We start from the raw sequence: 16,241 nt of genomic DNA on the forward strand, positions 1-16,241 counted from the left end.
GTTTCGGGTACTTTTGTCAATTCGCCCTTAAGAATGGCATAGAAACTTTCATTGAAACTGCGGGTACCGCTCCTGGCATTTCACCGGAGAATTCGCCGGTACCTGTCTTGCAGGGTAAGTATTTGACATACCCTTGTTTGAAAATAAAATAGTAAATAATTCATGTATTTGTTTACATAAACCCGTCTCTTTTATCTTGAACAATATAATATATATTGATGAAAATTGTTGCAATTTGTCAGTTGGAGCACAAAACATTGGTAAATTGATTCCATGCGTTGGTTTGCACAAGCAGAAAGTATTCGGTGTTTTCTCTTATTCATGTAAATTTTTTTTTTTTGTTTGGAATTTTGTTTACTTTTGAATTTCAAAATTTGAAGTTGTCAATAAACGTAAGGGTTAACTCAATGGCAACACACATGTCAAATTCGGGTAAAGAAAAATTTAATGTCATATACTTAGATCACTTTGTTGAATACACTTAATACATGTATAAAGTAAATATAATAATAACACCTAAATGTCATGATATTTTCAATAAATATGATATGCAATTAATGATTTTGTTATTGAGTTCTCATTTGGGATTTTGGTAGAACTAACCGAAAATAGCGGGTATAACTTCTGGGCTTTTGTGGGTCGCAGTACTGGCAGAGCACGTGGAGTTTTCGTTCGCAGTTTTGGGTCTTTCATCTGTGATAGTACCAAGAACAGTATTGAAATTGCATATGTAGTTTTGGTTCGCAGTTTTGGGTCTTTCATCCGTGATTGTACCAAGATCATTCACCGAATTGTGCAAGAGGTACATATATATAAATTGCTAAATGATGAATGTAATGTGCAAGAAAGGGATTTACGATCACACGTACACAAGAGTTTCGTGTACTTTTGTCAATTCGCCCTTAAGAATCGCATAGAAACTTTCATTGAAACTGCTGGTACCGCTCCCTGGCTTTTCACCAAAGAATTCGTCGGTACCTGTTTTGCAGGGTAACTTGTATATTAGGCATGCATTGTCAGTTCATCGCTTTTTCTCATTCACAATAGTTTGGTTTTTCCAAAAAAAACAGTAGTTGGCAAAAGCGAGAAACCCTATTTTGACAGATAAAAATGAACAAACTAAATTTTTAAATTCTATCGAACTTTATCCATATTTATTTTGACCATCCCGGAGCTAATAATGATTGTAGATTCCTTAAAAATTCAGAATATTATAGAGATGCGGTAAACAAAAGGAAATTTAATTTATAAATTAAACTTTTTTTTTCAAATAAATTACGTATTAGCTGAGAGTTCTGGCCCGCATTGCCAACATAATTCACTTTTAAGCGAATCTATGAAGAAAGCTAAATGAGTTTTATTTGTCCATGATTTATACTATGTTTACATATAACGAGATTATCTCCATTTACGAGCTTAACTCGATATTCTGTAATTAGGAAACGAGATTTCCAATACAAAATTGCTCTCTGGATAATCCGAGATTATAAAATTATCTCATTTTATACAACTAGATTTTCGGTGTTATTCCTACGTATTTATAATTTTGCGAAGAAAAGGAGAAATGTCAAGAGAAAATGTAAACAACAATGGCCGACAGCGAGAGAAATATGTGTAACACAACAACAAATGCAACACATTTGATAATTGATAATCTCCTTTGGCTATATGTAAACGATTAGATTATTGAACGAGCTTAGAACGAGATTATTTTCATATGTAAACATATTATTAGCTATTATCTTGTGGTGGTCAAATAAAACACGCCTATTGAATAGATGCAATGCCCGTTCACCGTTTTTTCATTCACAATAGTAAGGTTATTTCTAAAAAAATGTAGTTGGCAAAGCGATAAACCACATTTTGACAGATGCAAATGTAAACAAACAAAAGTTATGAATTCTGGCAAATGTGCAAATTGGCAAATAAAACCTTTATCCATATTTATTTTGATTTAGAAGAACGCGAGTAAATCGGATTTGTAGGTCGTTTATGGCGAAACGATTTCACACCGATCGAAAACAAATGTACTCTTGCATAATTGCACTATAGCACGAAATGTAAATGTCCTACACGAAAATTGGCAAGAGAAAGAGAGAACTCTCCAAAGCAGAAAAATATATTATCAAAGTATGTATGAAATATTTTTCGCGATCCTCAACTCTGAATTGGTTCACAACTGAATGTTGGTTTCTAGATGTGATTAAAGTACACAGCACCATCTATGTGTTACATATATTTGATAATGCTGCAGAGAGCAGTGTTGTTCTCTTCTGAATGGGGAAAAACTTCCCTACAAGACGGAGCTATCCGTTCAAAAATTGCCGCCATTAATTCCAAAAAAACTTGAATTTTTTTTAATTACAATTTCTTAACTACTACTTCGGCGTCTCAAGTAGCGTGTTGTTGTTTTTTGCACAACTGTTTTTGTATTGTGATGGTTGTTTTCAACGTCACAGATTTGTGAGGAAATTGTGTGCATTTGAGTATAAGGTAGTGATGAGCGATATTGCTATTTTTGAATCACTGTGATTTCAGTGATTGCTATTTTTAAATCACTGTGATTTTATATTGCTATTGCGATCACAACAAAAAAAAACGAATTTATGAGAATTTATACTCCACATTTTTTTTAATTTTTTACATTTACAGTTTTATTAATTTTAACAATATCCAAAATTTACCTGCTTTTGTAATCACAATTAATTTATTAATACATTTTAGGTACATTTAACTGCTTTTGTAATTACCGTACCCAAAATTATCAAAATCACAACTAAAATTTCTACTGTGATCACCGAACAGTGATTGCTACTTTCGAACTGATATTGTTATTGAACAGTAATTGCTACTTTCGCACTGATATTGTTACTGAACAGTGATCGTTCCTTTCGAACTGGTATTGTTACTGAACAGTGATTGCTACTTTCGAACTGATATTGTTACCGAACAGTGATTGATACTTTCGAACTGCTATTGCTACTGAACAGTGATTGTTACTTTTCGAACTGCTATAATAATAAGAAGGAGCAAATGTTAGCTATGCCAAAATGTTATTTGACATTAGGGAACATCGAAAAAATTTCGAACACTATAAAGGAACACACCACTCAAAAGGGGAACAAATCGAACATGTTTACCACTCGATAAGGGAACCAAGCAAGTGTATACCACAATATAAAGGAACATGAGAACAGAGATTGCTTGCGCAGCTGATCTTGCTCATATGCATTAGGGAATATTAGATAAATATCTATATATATAAAAGAAAGTCGTGTTAGTTACACCACTTATAACTCAAGAACGGCAGAACAGATTTGGCTGAAATTTGGTAGGGAGGTAGCTTAGAGCCAGGAGACGGACATAGGATACTTTTTATCCCGTTCGACAGCGTTCCTCTGTGACTTGACATGAAACGTTAGTCACTATAAAACGTGGTATAACAAAAAAGAATCTGACTTGGAATAACAAAACGCAAATGACAGCTATGTAATTGACGTAAAATGACAGCTATGTAATGACGTATGGATGACAATTTGATATTTGTAAGAAATCAATATTAAAACTATTTCTATTAAATAAATAATTAACAAGTGGATTGAAGTGAAGTGAAGTTTAATTAATAATGCCGCGACCAAGACGATCGAATCTTTCCCGACAAAGCCGTAATGCAAGAAGAATACAAAATACTGCAAATGAAAGGACTGAAGAAGAACAAGAAATTGCACGTGAACAGCGCCGCAATAGTATGGCTCGACTTCGTGCTTCTCAATCACGAGAGCAAAGTGAAGCAGCCCGTGAAACAGCTCGGTTGGCAATGCAGAATCGTCGAGCGAACAACAGAATTCAACAAATAGATAATTTGCGACGCAGAACAAGATATTTAGCTGATTTGAATCGAGCTGCGTTTCGATACGATTGCAGCAATGATTACAGCTTGCATCCTAGCGTTTGCATTGGGCAAATGGACGTTGTTTGCGAGTATAATGGTAAAGTGAAATTGCCAGTGTTGACTCCGCCACATGAGCCATTGTATTCATTGCTTTGCGGCGAAACACAAGAATCACGCCACTTTCTTGCAAATACTCGAAAATACAATAGTTGTTTCCAAATGACGTCATTTGGGGCAGACATTATCGAAGAAGGAGGTTTTAATCCGACATTTAAGGTATTTATTTTTGTACTTACATAGAATGTAGTTAAAGAATAACTTAGTTTATCTATTGGTATGTATTATACTACTCTCCTACAGAAAAAGTGTTTATAACCCAGTTAATACTGTCTGGTTTTTATTTTGTAGATACAAGGACAGATTCACCATCGAATTGGAACATTACTACCTTTCGAAGATACACAGAATAAATTTTTACAAATATATTTCATGGGCAACATGGAAGAACAACTTGATCGACGCCTAGGGATCAATGCAGGAATGAAGCGAGCAATTCTTCAAGACTTGCAGTGTCTGCTTCATGAACATCATGCGTTGGTCAGGTTGTTTAAGAGTGCTTTAGAGCGCATGCCAAATGATGACTATAAAGTTGTCATCAAAGCAGATAAACGACCATCTGGAACACACGAACGCACATTTAATGCTCCAACAGTAGACGAAGTTGCCATCCTGATGCAGTTAGTACTGAAGGAAATGCAGCTAATATTGGTCGATTAACTATTCTGCCGGCGACGTACATTGGTAGCCCACGTCATATGCATGAATATGCACAAGATGCAATGACATATGTTCGTCATTACGGCCGGCCAGATCTCTTTATTACTTTTACCTGTAACCCAAAATTGATAGAAATTACTCAATTGCTGCTTCCCGGACAAACATCAAATGATAGACACGACATCACAGCACGTATATTCAGGCAAAAAATTCGGTCCCTGATGAACTTTATTGTTAAACAACGCGTCTTTGGAGATACTCGATGCTGGATGTATTCAATCGAATGGCAAAAGCGAGGCCTGCCGCACGCACACATTCTTATTTGGTTAGTGGAAAGAATTCAGCCTGACCAAATAGATGATATCATATGTGCCGAGATTCCTGATCATGAAGTCGATCCAGACCTACATGATGTTGTTACTACTAATATGATTCATGGACCGTGTGGTGCCATCAACCCCCAATCACCTTGCATGGTCGATGGAAAGTGCTCTAAACGATATCCACGGAAATTAACGGCGGAGACTGTCACTGGCAACGATGGGTATCCGCTGTATCGGCGTCGATCACCAGATGACAACGGTCGAACTGTCACAACGAAAGTGAAAAGAATGGATTTCGTTGTCGACAACAGTTGGATTGTTCCATATTCGCCACTTATTTCTAAAACGTTCAAGACACATTGCAACGTTGAATACTGCAATTCAGTTAAGTCCATAAAATATATTATAGACACATTGAAACGTTGAATACTGCAATTCAGTTAAGTCCATAAAATATATTTGCAAATATGTCACGAAAGGCAGTGATATGGCGGTTTTTGGATTGCAATCCTCGAATACCAACGATGAAATTTCACGCTATCAAGTTGGTCGTTATGTGAACTGTAATGAAGCGATTTGGCGTATATTCGCATTTCCCATTCACGAACGTCATCCTACTGTTATACATTTGGCGGTGCATCTAGAGAATGGTCAACGAGTATATTTCACGGCTTCGAATGCTACGCAACGTGCTGAAACACCTCCAGCAACTACATTGACCAGTTTTTTTGCAATCTGCCAAAGCGATCAGTTTGCACGAACTTTGCTTTTCTCGGAGATGCCACGTTATTATACTTGGAATGCTTCATCCAAGAATTTTCAAAGACGGAAGCAAGGTGATGCGGTTTCTGGGTATCCAGATGTGCGTTCTACTGATGCTCTTGGTCGTATGTATACAGTTCATCCAAAGAATGATGAATGTTTCTATTTGCGGTTGTTGCTGGTAAATGTGCGTGGGCCAACTTCATTTGAGACACTACGAACTGTTAATGGTGTAATATTCCCAACATATCGTGCTGCATGTGAAGAATTGAACTTATTAGAAAACGATACCCATTGGGATACGACAATCGCTGAAGCCATTATCTCTGCATCTCCAAGTCAGATACGCACATTATTCGCTATCATAATTTCGACATGTTTTCCATCAAACCCATGTAACCTGTGGCACAAATACAAGGATAGTATGTCAGAAGATATTTTACATCAAAGTCGTGTCAGTTCCAGAAATCACGATATTGAGATGAATGAGGAGATACATAATCGTGCTTTACTCTTGATCGAAGATATGTGTTACCTCATGTGCGGTAATTTATTAATCGGGTTAGGAAATGAATGACGCATTTAATCGAGAATTGGAACGGGAACGTGAATATGATCACCAGGAATTAGATTTAGTAGTTCAAAGGAATGTACCCCTGTTGAATTACCAACAAAAGGAAGTTTATGATACTTTAATGAAGGCAATCGCTGATGAAAATGGTGGTTTATATTTCCTAGATGCCCCTGGTGGAACTGGCAAGACATTCCTTATGTCATTAGTTTTAGCAACTGTTCGGGCGAGATCCAACATAGCGGTTGCAGTTGCTTCTTCTGGAATAGCAGCCACATTGTTAGAAGGATGCCGTAAGGCTCATTCAGCATTCAAATTACCGTTAAATCTTCAAACTATTGAAGAACCAATGTGTAATATTGCAAAACACTCAGCAATGACCAAAGTTTTAGCGACATCGAAAATCATCATCTGGGACGAATGCACAATGGCGCATAAACGTGCATTAGAAGCACTTAACCGAACATTAAAAGATTTACGCAATGACTCGAGATGTTTTGGAGGAGCAATGATTTTACTGTCTGGCGATTTCCGCCAAATACTGCCAGTAATTCCAAGATCTACGGCTGCCGACGAAATAAACGCTTGCCTCAAATCGTCAAGTCTATGGCGCTATGTGAAGAAACTGCAGCTGACAACAAACATGAGAGTTACATTGCTTAATGATACATCTGCTGAAGATTTCTCGGAGCAATTGCTGACTATCGGTAATGGTCAAGTACCTGTCGATGAATCGAGCGGATTAACATCATTTCCAAATAATTTCTGTAATTTTGTCTCATCAAAAGACGAACTTATCAACAATGTATTTCCAAATATTATTTCTAACTACAAAAATAATGAATGGTTGAGTGAGCGAGCAATTTTAGCGGCTAAGAATAAAGATGTAGATGACCTGAACTACATAATTCAAAATAAGATCATTGGAACAATGCATTCATTCAAATCTATTGACTGCGTCACAAATGAAGCTGAAGCCACCAACTATCCAATTGAATTTCTAAACTCTTTGGACGTGCCTGGCTTACCACCGCACAATTTACGCCTAAAGGTTGGCTCCGTAGTAATCATGCTTCGAAACATAAACCAACCAAAACTGTGCAACGGTACGCGTTCGGTGGTTAGTAAATTGATGAACAATGTAATTTACGCTACGATAATGATAGGAAAATTCAAAGGTGAGGAAGTTCTCATTCCGAGGATCCCGATGATCCCAACCGATATGCTGTTTGAATTTAAAAGACTTCAATTTCCGATACGTCTTGCATTTGCCGTGACAATCAACAAATCACAAGGCCAATCCTTAAAAGTTTGTGGTTTAAATCTAGAACATTCATGTTTTTCCCATGGTCAATTATACGTGGCATGTTCACGGGTCGGAAGACCATCTGCGTTGTTTGTTTTTGCGCCTGATAATAAAACAAAAAATGTCGTGTATCACAAGGTGCTTAAGTGAAGAGCAACCTATGTACTAAAATACAGAAATAATAATGAATAATTAATGTAGTTATTTAATTTTATTTTGTATTTTTTCGAATAAAATAAAAAAAAACTGCTTATTTATTGCCATTAAGGCGGAACAAAGTTCGCCGGGTCAGCTAGTTTGTAATAAAAAGCAATTAACTTATGGGAGAATGTAAAAATAATCAAGGTAATTCTGATTAATTTTAAAATAAAATAAAAAAAACATAAAAATAAAAATAAAATTGTAGGATTTCTGGCGGGATTTGAACTTCGGCAAAATATTTCAAGTTGCAACATAAAGTTGTCCTATGCAGGAACACTGATCACATCGATTTCTGGTTGTCTATGGCAAACCAAATTCATATAATTAAGTATGTATGTAAATTTATACTGAATTCCATATTTTTTCTAATGCCAAAAGAGATGTACACGCATGCAAGCATACACACATACATATGTTCCTCACAATTCCTTCTAACGATTACTTGCAACTCAGCGGCATGAAACGTAGGCAAATCGAACGTTACATTACTATAAAAGTAGCGTATGTCACAATTCAAGAACAAACCCCTGCAAAAGAAACAAATGTGACAACATAGCCGACATTGCCTCTAGATTGTCGATTTGAAATATTTTTGTCAATTCCTAGTCGACTCGCACAATTCGACATCAATATGTATGTGAGCACATCTGTACGTTTGCGGGCAAAGTTGTCAGGGGTAAGGGAAGCGGTCATTTACTTATTTGCAACATTTTGCTACAACTCAACAACAACACAATGTAGCGTCACGCCGCCTTCGCGCAAAATCGCCGTTACACCTTCGACACAACACCATGGGCAGAGGCGTTTCAACGGAGGGTTTTCTATAAATGCTAGATACCTATTTGTATTGCGAAGTATTGATATATTAAGGGGTCATTTAATTAAGAATATATGAATTCAAAATAATTCTTAAATTTTGTTCAATTCTGTATAATTTAATCCAGTAGTAAATATATCATTAGGATCATTAGGGGACCACTCTGCCTCGACCCCTCCTTGCCATCGACCATCAACTGTACTCGAGGAAAAGGCAAAAGTGACGACAAGCGTATGTGTATTAATTAATGTGTGCGTGAATCTGAATTGCGTTCATTGGCATAAACGTTTTGCTGGATTTTTGGCAGATGAGCAAATATTTTCATGAAATATTATAATTATTAAAATAAAGAAAATATGCTATTGAAATTACTATATAAAGGTAGATCTGCAAAAAATCCTTTAAAAAAAAAATATGATTAAAAAATTTCAGTATCACAGAATTTGAACGTAAATGCTCGGAATCGCATTTCGTTAACTCCTTCGCGTTTACAATCTGCGCTATAGCGAAAATGAAAATGCGCGCGCCTTAGTCAGTGTTTTGTTCAGATCACTTGCGTCTGTTTGTATCATTGTTCCCAGTTCGCTGATGCTGTGGTGTACTTTTTCGATGTTCCCTTATAATTTCGCACTCAAAAAGTTGCGAGTTAACATTTGCTCCTTCTTATTATTATACGTTCTTTGCTGGTATTGTTACTGAACAGTGATTGATACTTTCGAACTGCTATTGCTACTGAAAAGTGATTGTTACTTTTCGAACTGCTATTGCTACAGTGATCGAATTAGAATCACTGAACTGCTACTGTTACAGTGATGGAATTAGAATTACTGAACTCGTATATGTACTGTGATCGAACAAAAACACTGAACTTCTCTATAGCTACTGTGATCGAACTCAAATTACTGAACTGCAATTGTTTTTATGCAATTAAACCATTTGGCCATCTACATACACTTGACATCCACGAAGTGCGAGTGCAACAAGCATGTGAACAATTGGAACGACATGGTTATGTGCGTTTGCAACCGTTTATCATCGCGACAATGAGCTATGGGGCAAAGCAGTTGCAATATTTTTGGACTTACCGGCACCTCAGTTGGCCGTGCCATTAGCTGCTAAAACACAGAAATTAAAGGGTAAATTTAAGTGAATGTTTGTGATAATATAAATTTAAAAACTTCTTGTATGTTCAATTAGGAAGACGTTTTTGATTAATTTTCACCTTGTATTGAGGAATCATAACGTTGTTGTATCGCTTTAAAATGACATGGATTCGCCGAAAATAGTTCAATGGAAATAATACAGCAAGAGCATGGATGTTAAGACTAGAACGTTGCTAGATTTAGAAATCCTGAATCCTTATCAAAGTGCATTCAAGAAAGTAAACTACCCAGCAAGTCATGGGTACTGAAACTCCAACACATTCAAAGAAATTTTAATAACACCACTACATACACACATACACAACAAAGGGTAAAATGTGCAAGCTAACATTAGTTAACATGTTAACTAACATAAGCTAAATTAGTCAGCTAACATAACATATTAATGCTACGCAAGTTCATGCTAAGCTCTTCATGTTGTAATGCTTGCTACGTTATTTGCATATCAATACCTACTCTTTATCATTGAGTGTTACGGTATCTTTATAAGTTGTAGTTGGAATCATAAAGCTGCTCACAGCAAGTCACCTGAGGAGTAAGATCATATAGGAACAGCGAGATTTTAGCTAGTGTAAAGGGAGTCCTAATTACTTGTTGCTGCATCCACACAGAAATGCAGCGTAATATATGCTTGGGCTTTGGCTTAGTTAGGGCAGATGTAATGTAGAATTGAAACGGTGAACATCAAGAATAAATAATTGGAAACTAAATAAAAACGTTTTTAACTGGCGCCCAACTCAAAGGCCAAGGACCTGCAAAAAGAACATACGAATTCTGAAGGACCAAGGACCTGCAAAAGAAAACATAGCAATTCTGAAGCAGCAGAGACCCGCATATTTTGAAAGGACATAAGGAATCCCGAAGGACTACGGACCAACAAATTCATCATCATTAACATCATCATTAAAAATATTAAAAGTGTGAGTGATTATTTAAACAATTTTCAAGTGGTTATCTAAAAACTTATAAATTATAAAAAAACTACATTTTACAATAATTAAAAGATTAATAGCAAAGCAAAAGACTTTGTAATTTCCAATTAAAACAAATTGATGTTTTGCATAAAATTCCATTGTGTTACAACACAGATTAAAGTTAGCGTTCAACGAAATAACCTTAAAAAAGACTCGTGTTAAGTAGAGTGCTATTTACAACAACGTCACGTTACATAACGAATATTGCTTCTGGTATTTGCATTAATTTATTGCTAATCATAAAACTGAGAAAAAGTTTTGTACTGGTAATCAATAATTAATAATTTTTTAAATATTAAAAAAGTAATATTAAAAAAAAATCGAAAAAACAAAACGTACATACTTATAGTTGCTTTAAATAATTTCAACAATTAGAAACGAAACTTATCAACTTTTCTTTACCAGGCCTTAAATTATAAATTATAGACAGATAAAATGTCTCTGAATAGAGAGCAAGTAGAAGATATTGTTAATGAAGCCATTGAAAAGGTAAAACAAGGGTTATACGCTCAGCTAGGTAACTTGACCTGTGCAATTAATCAATTGAAACCACGTGGCGTTGAAGAACATCTACCCGTTTCAATTAATCCATTAATAGTAGAAAACAATGCAAGTTTAGACCTAATAAAATCTCTGCCTGAATTTAATGGTGACTCTGTTTCCTATCCAGCTTGGCGAACTGCAGCTGAATTCGCCATTAATTATTACTCGGAAGGTTCGGAAAAATATTACATCGCTATGGGTATTTTCCGAAACAAAATTATTGGATCCGCAAACACCACACTTGCGTCTTTTAACACGGTGCTTAATTTCAAGGCAATTATAGCTAGACTAGATCAGGAATATGCCGATAAAAGGCCTCTTTATGTTTTGGAGAATGAACTAAGTATCCTTAGACAAGATAGCCTTTCCATTACTGACTATTATAATAAAGTGGACAAAAAGCTGTGCCTCATCATAAATAAACAAATCATGACGTATAGCGGGAATAAAGATATTATTGCCACTTTAAATGAGCGCGCTAGAGAAAACGCTTTACGCGTCTTCATATCAGGACTTCGACGTCCATTGTGCGATATCCTTTTTTCCACCAGACCCAAAGATCTTCCAACTGCTCTTGCAGTTGCTCAGGAGCTCCAAGCGAATCATAGAAGACATAATTTTGCAGAAGGAAATACTTATAAATTCAATAAGCCGGTAATGTCTCAATTTAGACAGACAGATTACAATAATGGACCGCATGCGGGCATTCACTTCAATTCAAGTTCTAATAAACCAACCCCAATGGAACTCGATAATAATACAAGTTATTACAGACAGCCTAATAGTATTCCGAAACTATCTACTCAACAGCCTCATTCTACACCCAAGTACATTCCTAAACCACATCATCCAAATCAAAATCTGCTAACAAACTATAAACGAGGTCGCGAACAATTCCATTCTGATCGTGCACCCCTTCAGAAATTACAGAAGGTAAATTTTATGCCAGAAGAATTAGAACCCTTCCCAAACGAAGAGGAAAATTTCAGTCAGGATATCAATTTTGAAAATGAATATTATTACAACTCGCGAAATGTCAACCATAATTACAATGACGATACTGTTGCGGAATATGGGGACAAAATAAATTATTTAAACTAAAGTCGCTCCTACCGTTTATTACGAAAAAGTGCAAAAACGGTCAGGAGCTTCGCATTTTAGTGGACACAGGCACTTCAAAAAATTATATAAAATACTTTTCATTCCTTCAAGGAATCAAATCTATGGAGAAACCTTTTAATTTGAAATCCATACACGGCAAAAATCTGATAAATAAAAAGTGCTTATTTAATGTGTTAGGCAATACCTCAACGTTCTTCCTGCTTTCAAGGTTAAGTACATTTGACGGTATAGGTTACGATTTTCTAAAGCATATTGATGCGAAAATTGATACTGCCGAATGGTATTTACTTTACCGAAATGGTAAAGAAAAATTACACTTTCTTCCATGTGAACAAGTAAATTTAATTACAATAGAAGAAAACTCAGTTCCATTCGAATTCCAAGCACAGTTTCGGCAAATAATCAGTAAGAATATTAATGCATTTGCTGACCCAGATAGTGCCTTACCTTATAACACAACAGTTAAGGGGAGAATTCGCACAAATACTGACGAACCGATATACAGCAAGATTTATCCATACCCTATGTCTGTAGCGCCGTTCATTAATAAAGAAATAAAAACACTTCTTAAAAATGGAATAATAAGGCCATCTTCTTCGCCTTACAATTCTCCTGTCCACGGAGTATCTAAAAAAGGATTTGATGAAGATGGAAAGCCAAAACTGAGAATGGTGATCGATTTTCGGAAACTCAACGAAAAAACCATTCCAGATCGTTACCCTATTCCGGATACATCTGTAATCCTAGCCAATTTAGGAAGGTCCAAGTTTTTTACAACATTGGATCTTAAGTCAGGATTTCACCAAATCATTATGTGTGAAAAAGATAGGCAAAAAACAGCGTTTAGTATAAACAACGGAAAATACGAATTCTGCAGATTACCCTTTGGATTAAGAAATGCGCCCAGTATTTTTCAAAGGGCCATTGACGATGTTTTGCGCGACACTATAGGGAAATATTGTCACGTTTACGTCGACGATATAATTATCTATTCTTCAGATGAACAATCACATTTAAAGCACATCGACCACATACTTCAAACACTTGAGAACGCAGGAATGAGAGTCTCGCCTGAAAAATCGAAGTTTTTTAAAACCCAAGTGGAGTTTCTAGGGTTTCTTGTTTCTAACACGGGTATTAAAACCTGCCCAGATAAAATTCGTGATATTGTAAATTACGAACCTCCCCAAACTCTTCGAGCGTTGCGTTCATTTCTGGGACTGTCAGGATATTACAGGCGTTTTATAAAAGACTATGCAGCAATCGTCAAGCCTTTGACAGTCTACCTTCGTGGAGAAAACGGACAAGTAGGTTCACGTTATTCAAAAAATGTGAGAATTGACTTTAGCCCTCAAGCACTTCAAGCTTTTGAACGAATAAAACAAATATTAGCTTCCGAAGATGTGTTACTTCAATACCCAAATTATAATCAACCTTTTGAGCTGACGACAGATGCCTCTTCTACTGCTTTAGGTGCAGTTTTGTCTCAAAAGGGTCGTCCAATTACTATGATTTCACGAACGCTCTCAGCTACCGAACAAAATTATGCTTAACGAACGTGAGCTACTTGCGATTGCATGGGCATTAAGAAAGCTTCGCCACTATTTGTATGGAATGCAAAATATAAACATTTTTACCGACCATCAGCCGCTCATATTCGCAATGTCTGAAAAAAAAAAACCAAATGCAAAAATGAAAAGATGGCGAGCATTCATAGAAGAGTTTGCACCTAGTTTTCATTTTAAGCCGGGATAAGACAACAAAGTCGCCGATGCGCTTTCTAGACAATTCTGCAACAATTTAAGTGAAGCCCCTTCAAATGAAACTGTGCACAGTGAAGAATCCTTAAGTAACGTTATCAAAACTGTCAATTGTCCTATTAACCAATTTAGAAACCAGTTAATGATTTCTAAGTCCAGTTCCTTTAGCCGAAATACTAAAATCCTTTTCAAAAAACTGATACGCCACACAATCACTTTCGATACTCTTAAAAATCTTATTGAATGCCTAAAAATTCATATTAACCCTAACGTTACCAACGGAATTTTTTGCGATCTCCATACTCTAGCACAGACACAAAATGAAATAATGGTGAAATTCTCCATATGGATATTCTTATAACTGGCAGGCAATTGTTTTTAACGTGTATAGATAAATTTTCCAAATTTGGAATAATTAAACCCATTACTTCAAGAGCTACAGTTGATATTAAATGTGCCCTATTAGAAGTCTTATTAGTGTTTAATAACACTAAAGTCATTGTCTCCGACAACGAAAGAGCCTTTCAATCAACGCGATTCAAGTTATTTTCAGAGATACCTTTTCTATAGACCTATTTTTCATTCCTACTCTTCACAGCGAAAGTAATGGCCAAGTAGAAAGGTTCCATTCCACCCTGTTGGAAATTGCACGCTGCATAAAAGAACAGCAAAAAATAGAAGATACTATTGAGCTGGTTATTTTAGCACAAATACAATTGCAGTTTTCATTCTGTTATCGATGCTAGACCAACCGACATCTTTCACAACTGTGAGGAGGAAAAGTTAAGGTTCATAAAGAAAAAATTATCTGAAACTCAAGAAAAAACTCTGCAAAGAATCAATCAAGGGAAAACTGCTAAAACATATATCCGTGGAGAAAAGGTTTTCATAAGGCGAAACAAAAGACTTGGAAATAAATTTTATAAGGTGTTTGTTGAAAAGATAATCGAAAAAGATCTTGGCACGACGGTTATAATTAATGGCAGGAAAATTCATAAAAGTAATCTTCGTTAGAAATAAAATGTTGTTGTTTACTATATCGTCTCTTACAAAAACAAACTAAATACAAAAAATCACAAAGTTATAAAAATTAAAAATCTGCGACGTTGAATTAATCGAGGGATATGTACGTGCATAACTAAACCACTTGTTAATTTTTTAAATTATCACGATAGTCTTTAAGTGAAAATTTAATATTGTTTATTTTAATATGAATCTGTTTTTTTTTTCAGCACTCATATTACGTTAATACTAATTATATTTAACTAAAATTAAGCTAAAAGTTTTGTAAAGCTTAAGCCAAGCAAATATGTCGCCCCTTCAACATATGCTCAACAAAATTCTAATGTAAAAATGCAATACTTCGCCGAATCGAGGACGCTTCGAGATTTAAGAGGGGAATAGTTAACATTAGTTAACATGTTAACTAACATAAGCTAAATTAGTCAGCTAACATAACATATTAATGCTACGCAAGTTCATGCTGAGCTCTTCATGTTGTAATGCTTGCTACGTTATTTGCATATCAATACCTACTCTTTATCATTATTATCACCAACAAGAGCGCGTAGCAACTGCGTAACTCTTTGATATGTGACATTAGAAAGGTCAGGTAAAAACACTGAGTGTTACGGTACCTTTATAAGTTGTAGTTGGAATCATAAAGCCGCTCACAGCATGATCACCTGAGGAGTAAGATCATATAGGAACAGCGAGATTTTAGCTAGTGTAAAGGGAGCCACTAATTATTTGTTGCTGCATCCACACAGAAATGCAGCGTAATATATGGTTGGGCTTTCCCTTAGTTAGGGCAGATGTAATGTAGAATTGAAACGGTGAACATCAAGAATAAATAATTGGAAACTAAATAAAAACGTTTTTAACTTGCATAAACATTTAACTCAACTCTTCTCTCATACAGCACCCTGAATGATAGAAAGAAACAACCAAAGTTTGAACAAGTTTTGTTTTGAGCTATATCATGGCTGCTTGTGAAGTATTATTTTGCGTGTTTTATTTAATTCAGTGAT

At 35.6% G+C, this 16,241-nt stretch overlaps 1 protein-coding gene across 1 annotated transcript; it reads left to right on the forward strand.

Moving 5' to 3' along the window:
- Nucleotides 1–5,479: 5,479 nt before the first annotated feature.
- On the forward strand, nucleotides 5,480–8,156 carry LOC128923026 (uncharacterized). The gene is made up of 3 exons (XM_054235400.1): nucleotides 5,480–6,299; nucleotides 6,700–7,503; nucleotides 8,104–8,156. The coding sequence occupies exons 1-3, from the start codon at nucleotides 5,480–5,482 to the stop codon at nucleotides 8,154–8,156; spliced, it is 1,677 nt and encodes a 558-aa protein (XP_054091375.1).
- The last annotated feature ends 8,085 nt before the right edge of the window (nucleotides 8,157–16,241 follow it).

Source organism: Zeugodacus cucurbitae, chromosome X, assembly GCF_028554725.1.
Source record: "Zeugodacus cucurbitae isolate PBARC_wt_2022May chromosome X, idZeuCucr1.2, whole genome shotgun sequence".
Lineage (NCBI taxonomy): Eukaryota > Metazoa > Arthropoda > Insecta > Diptera > Tephritidae > Zeugodacus > Zeugodacus cucurbitae.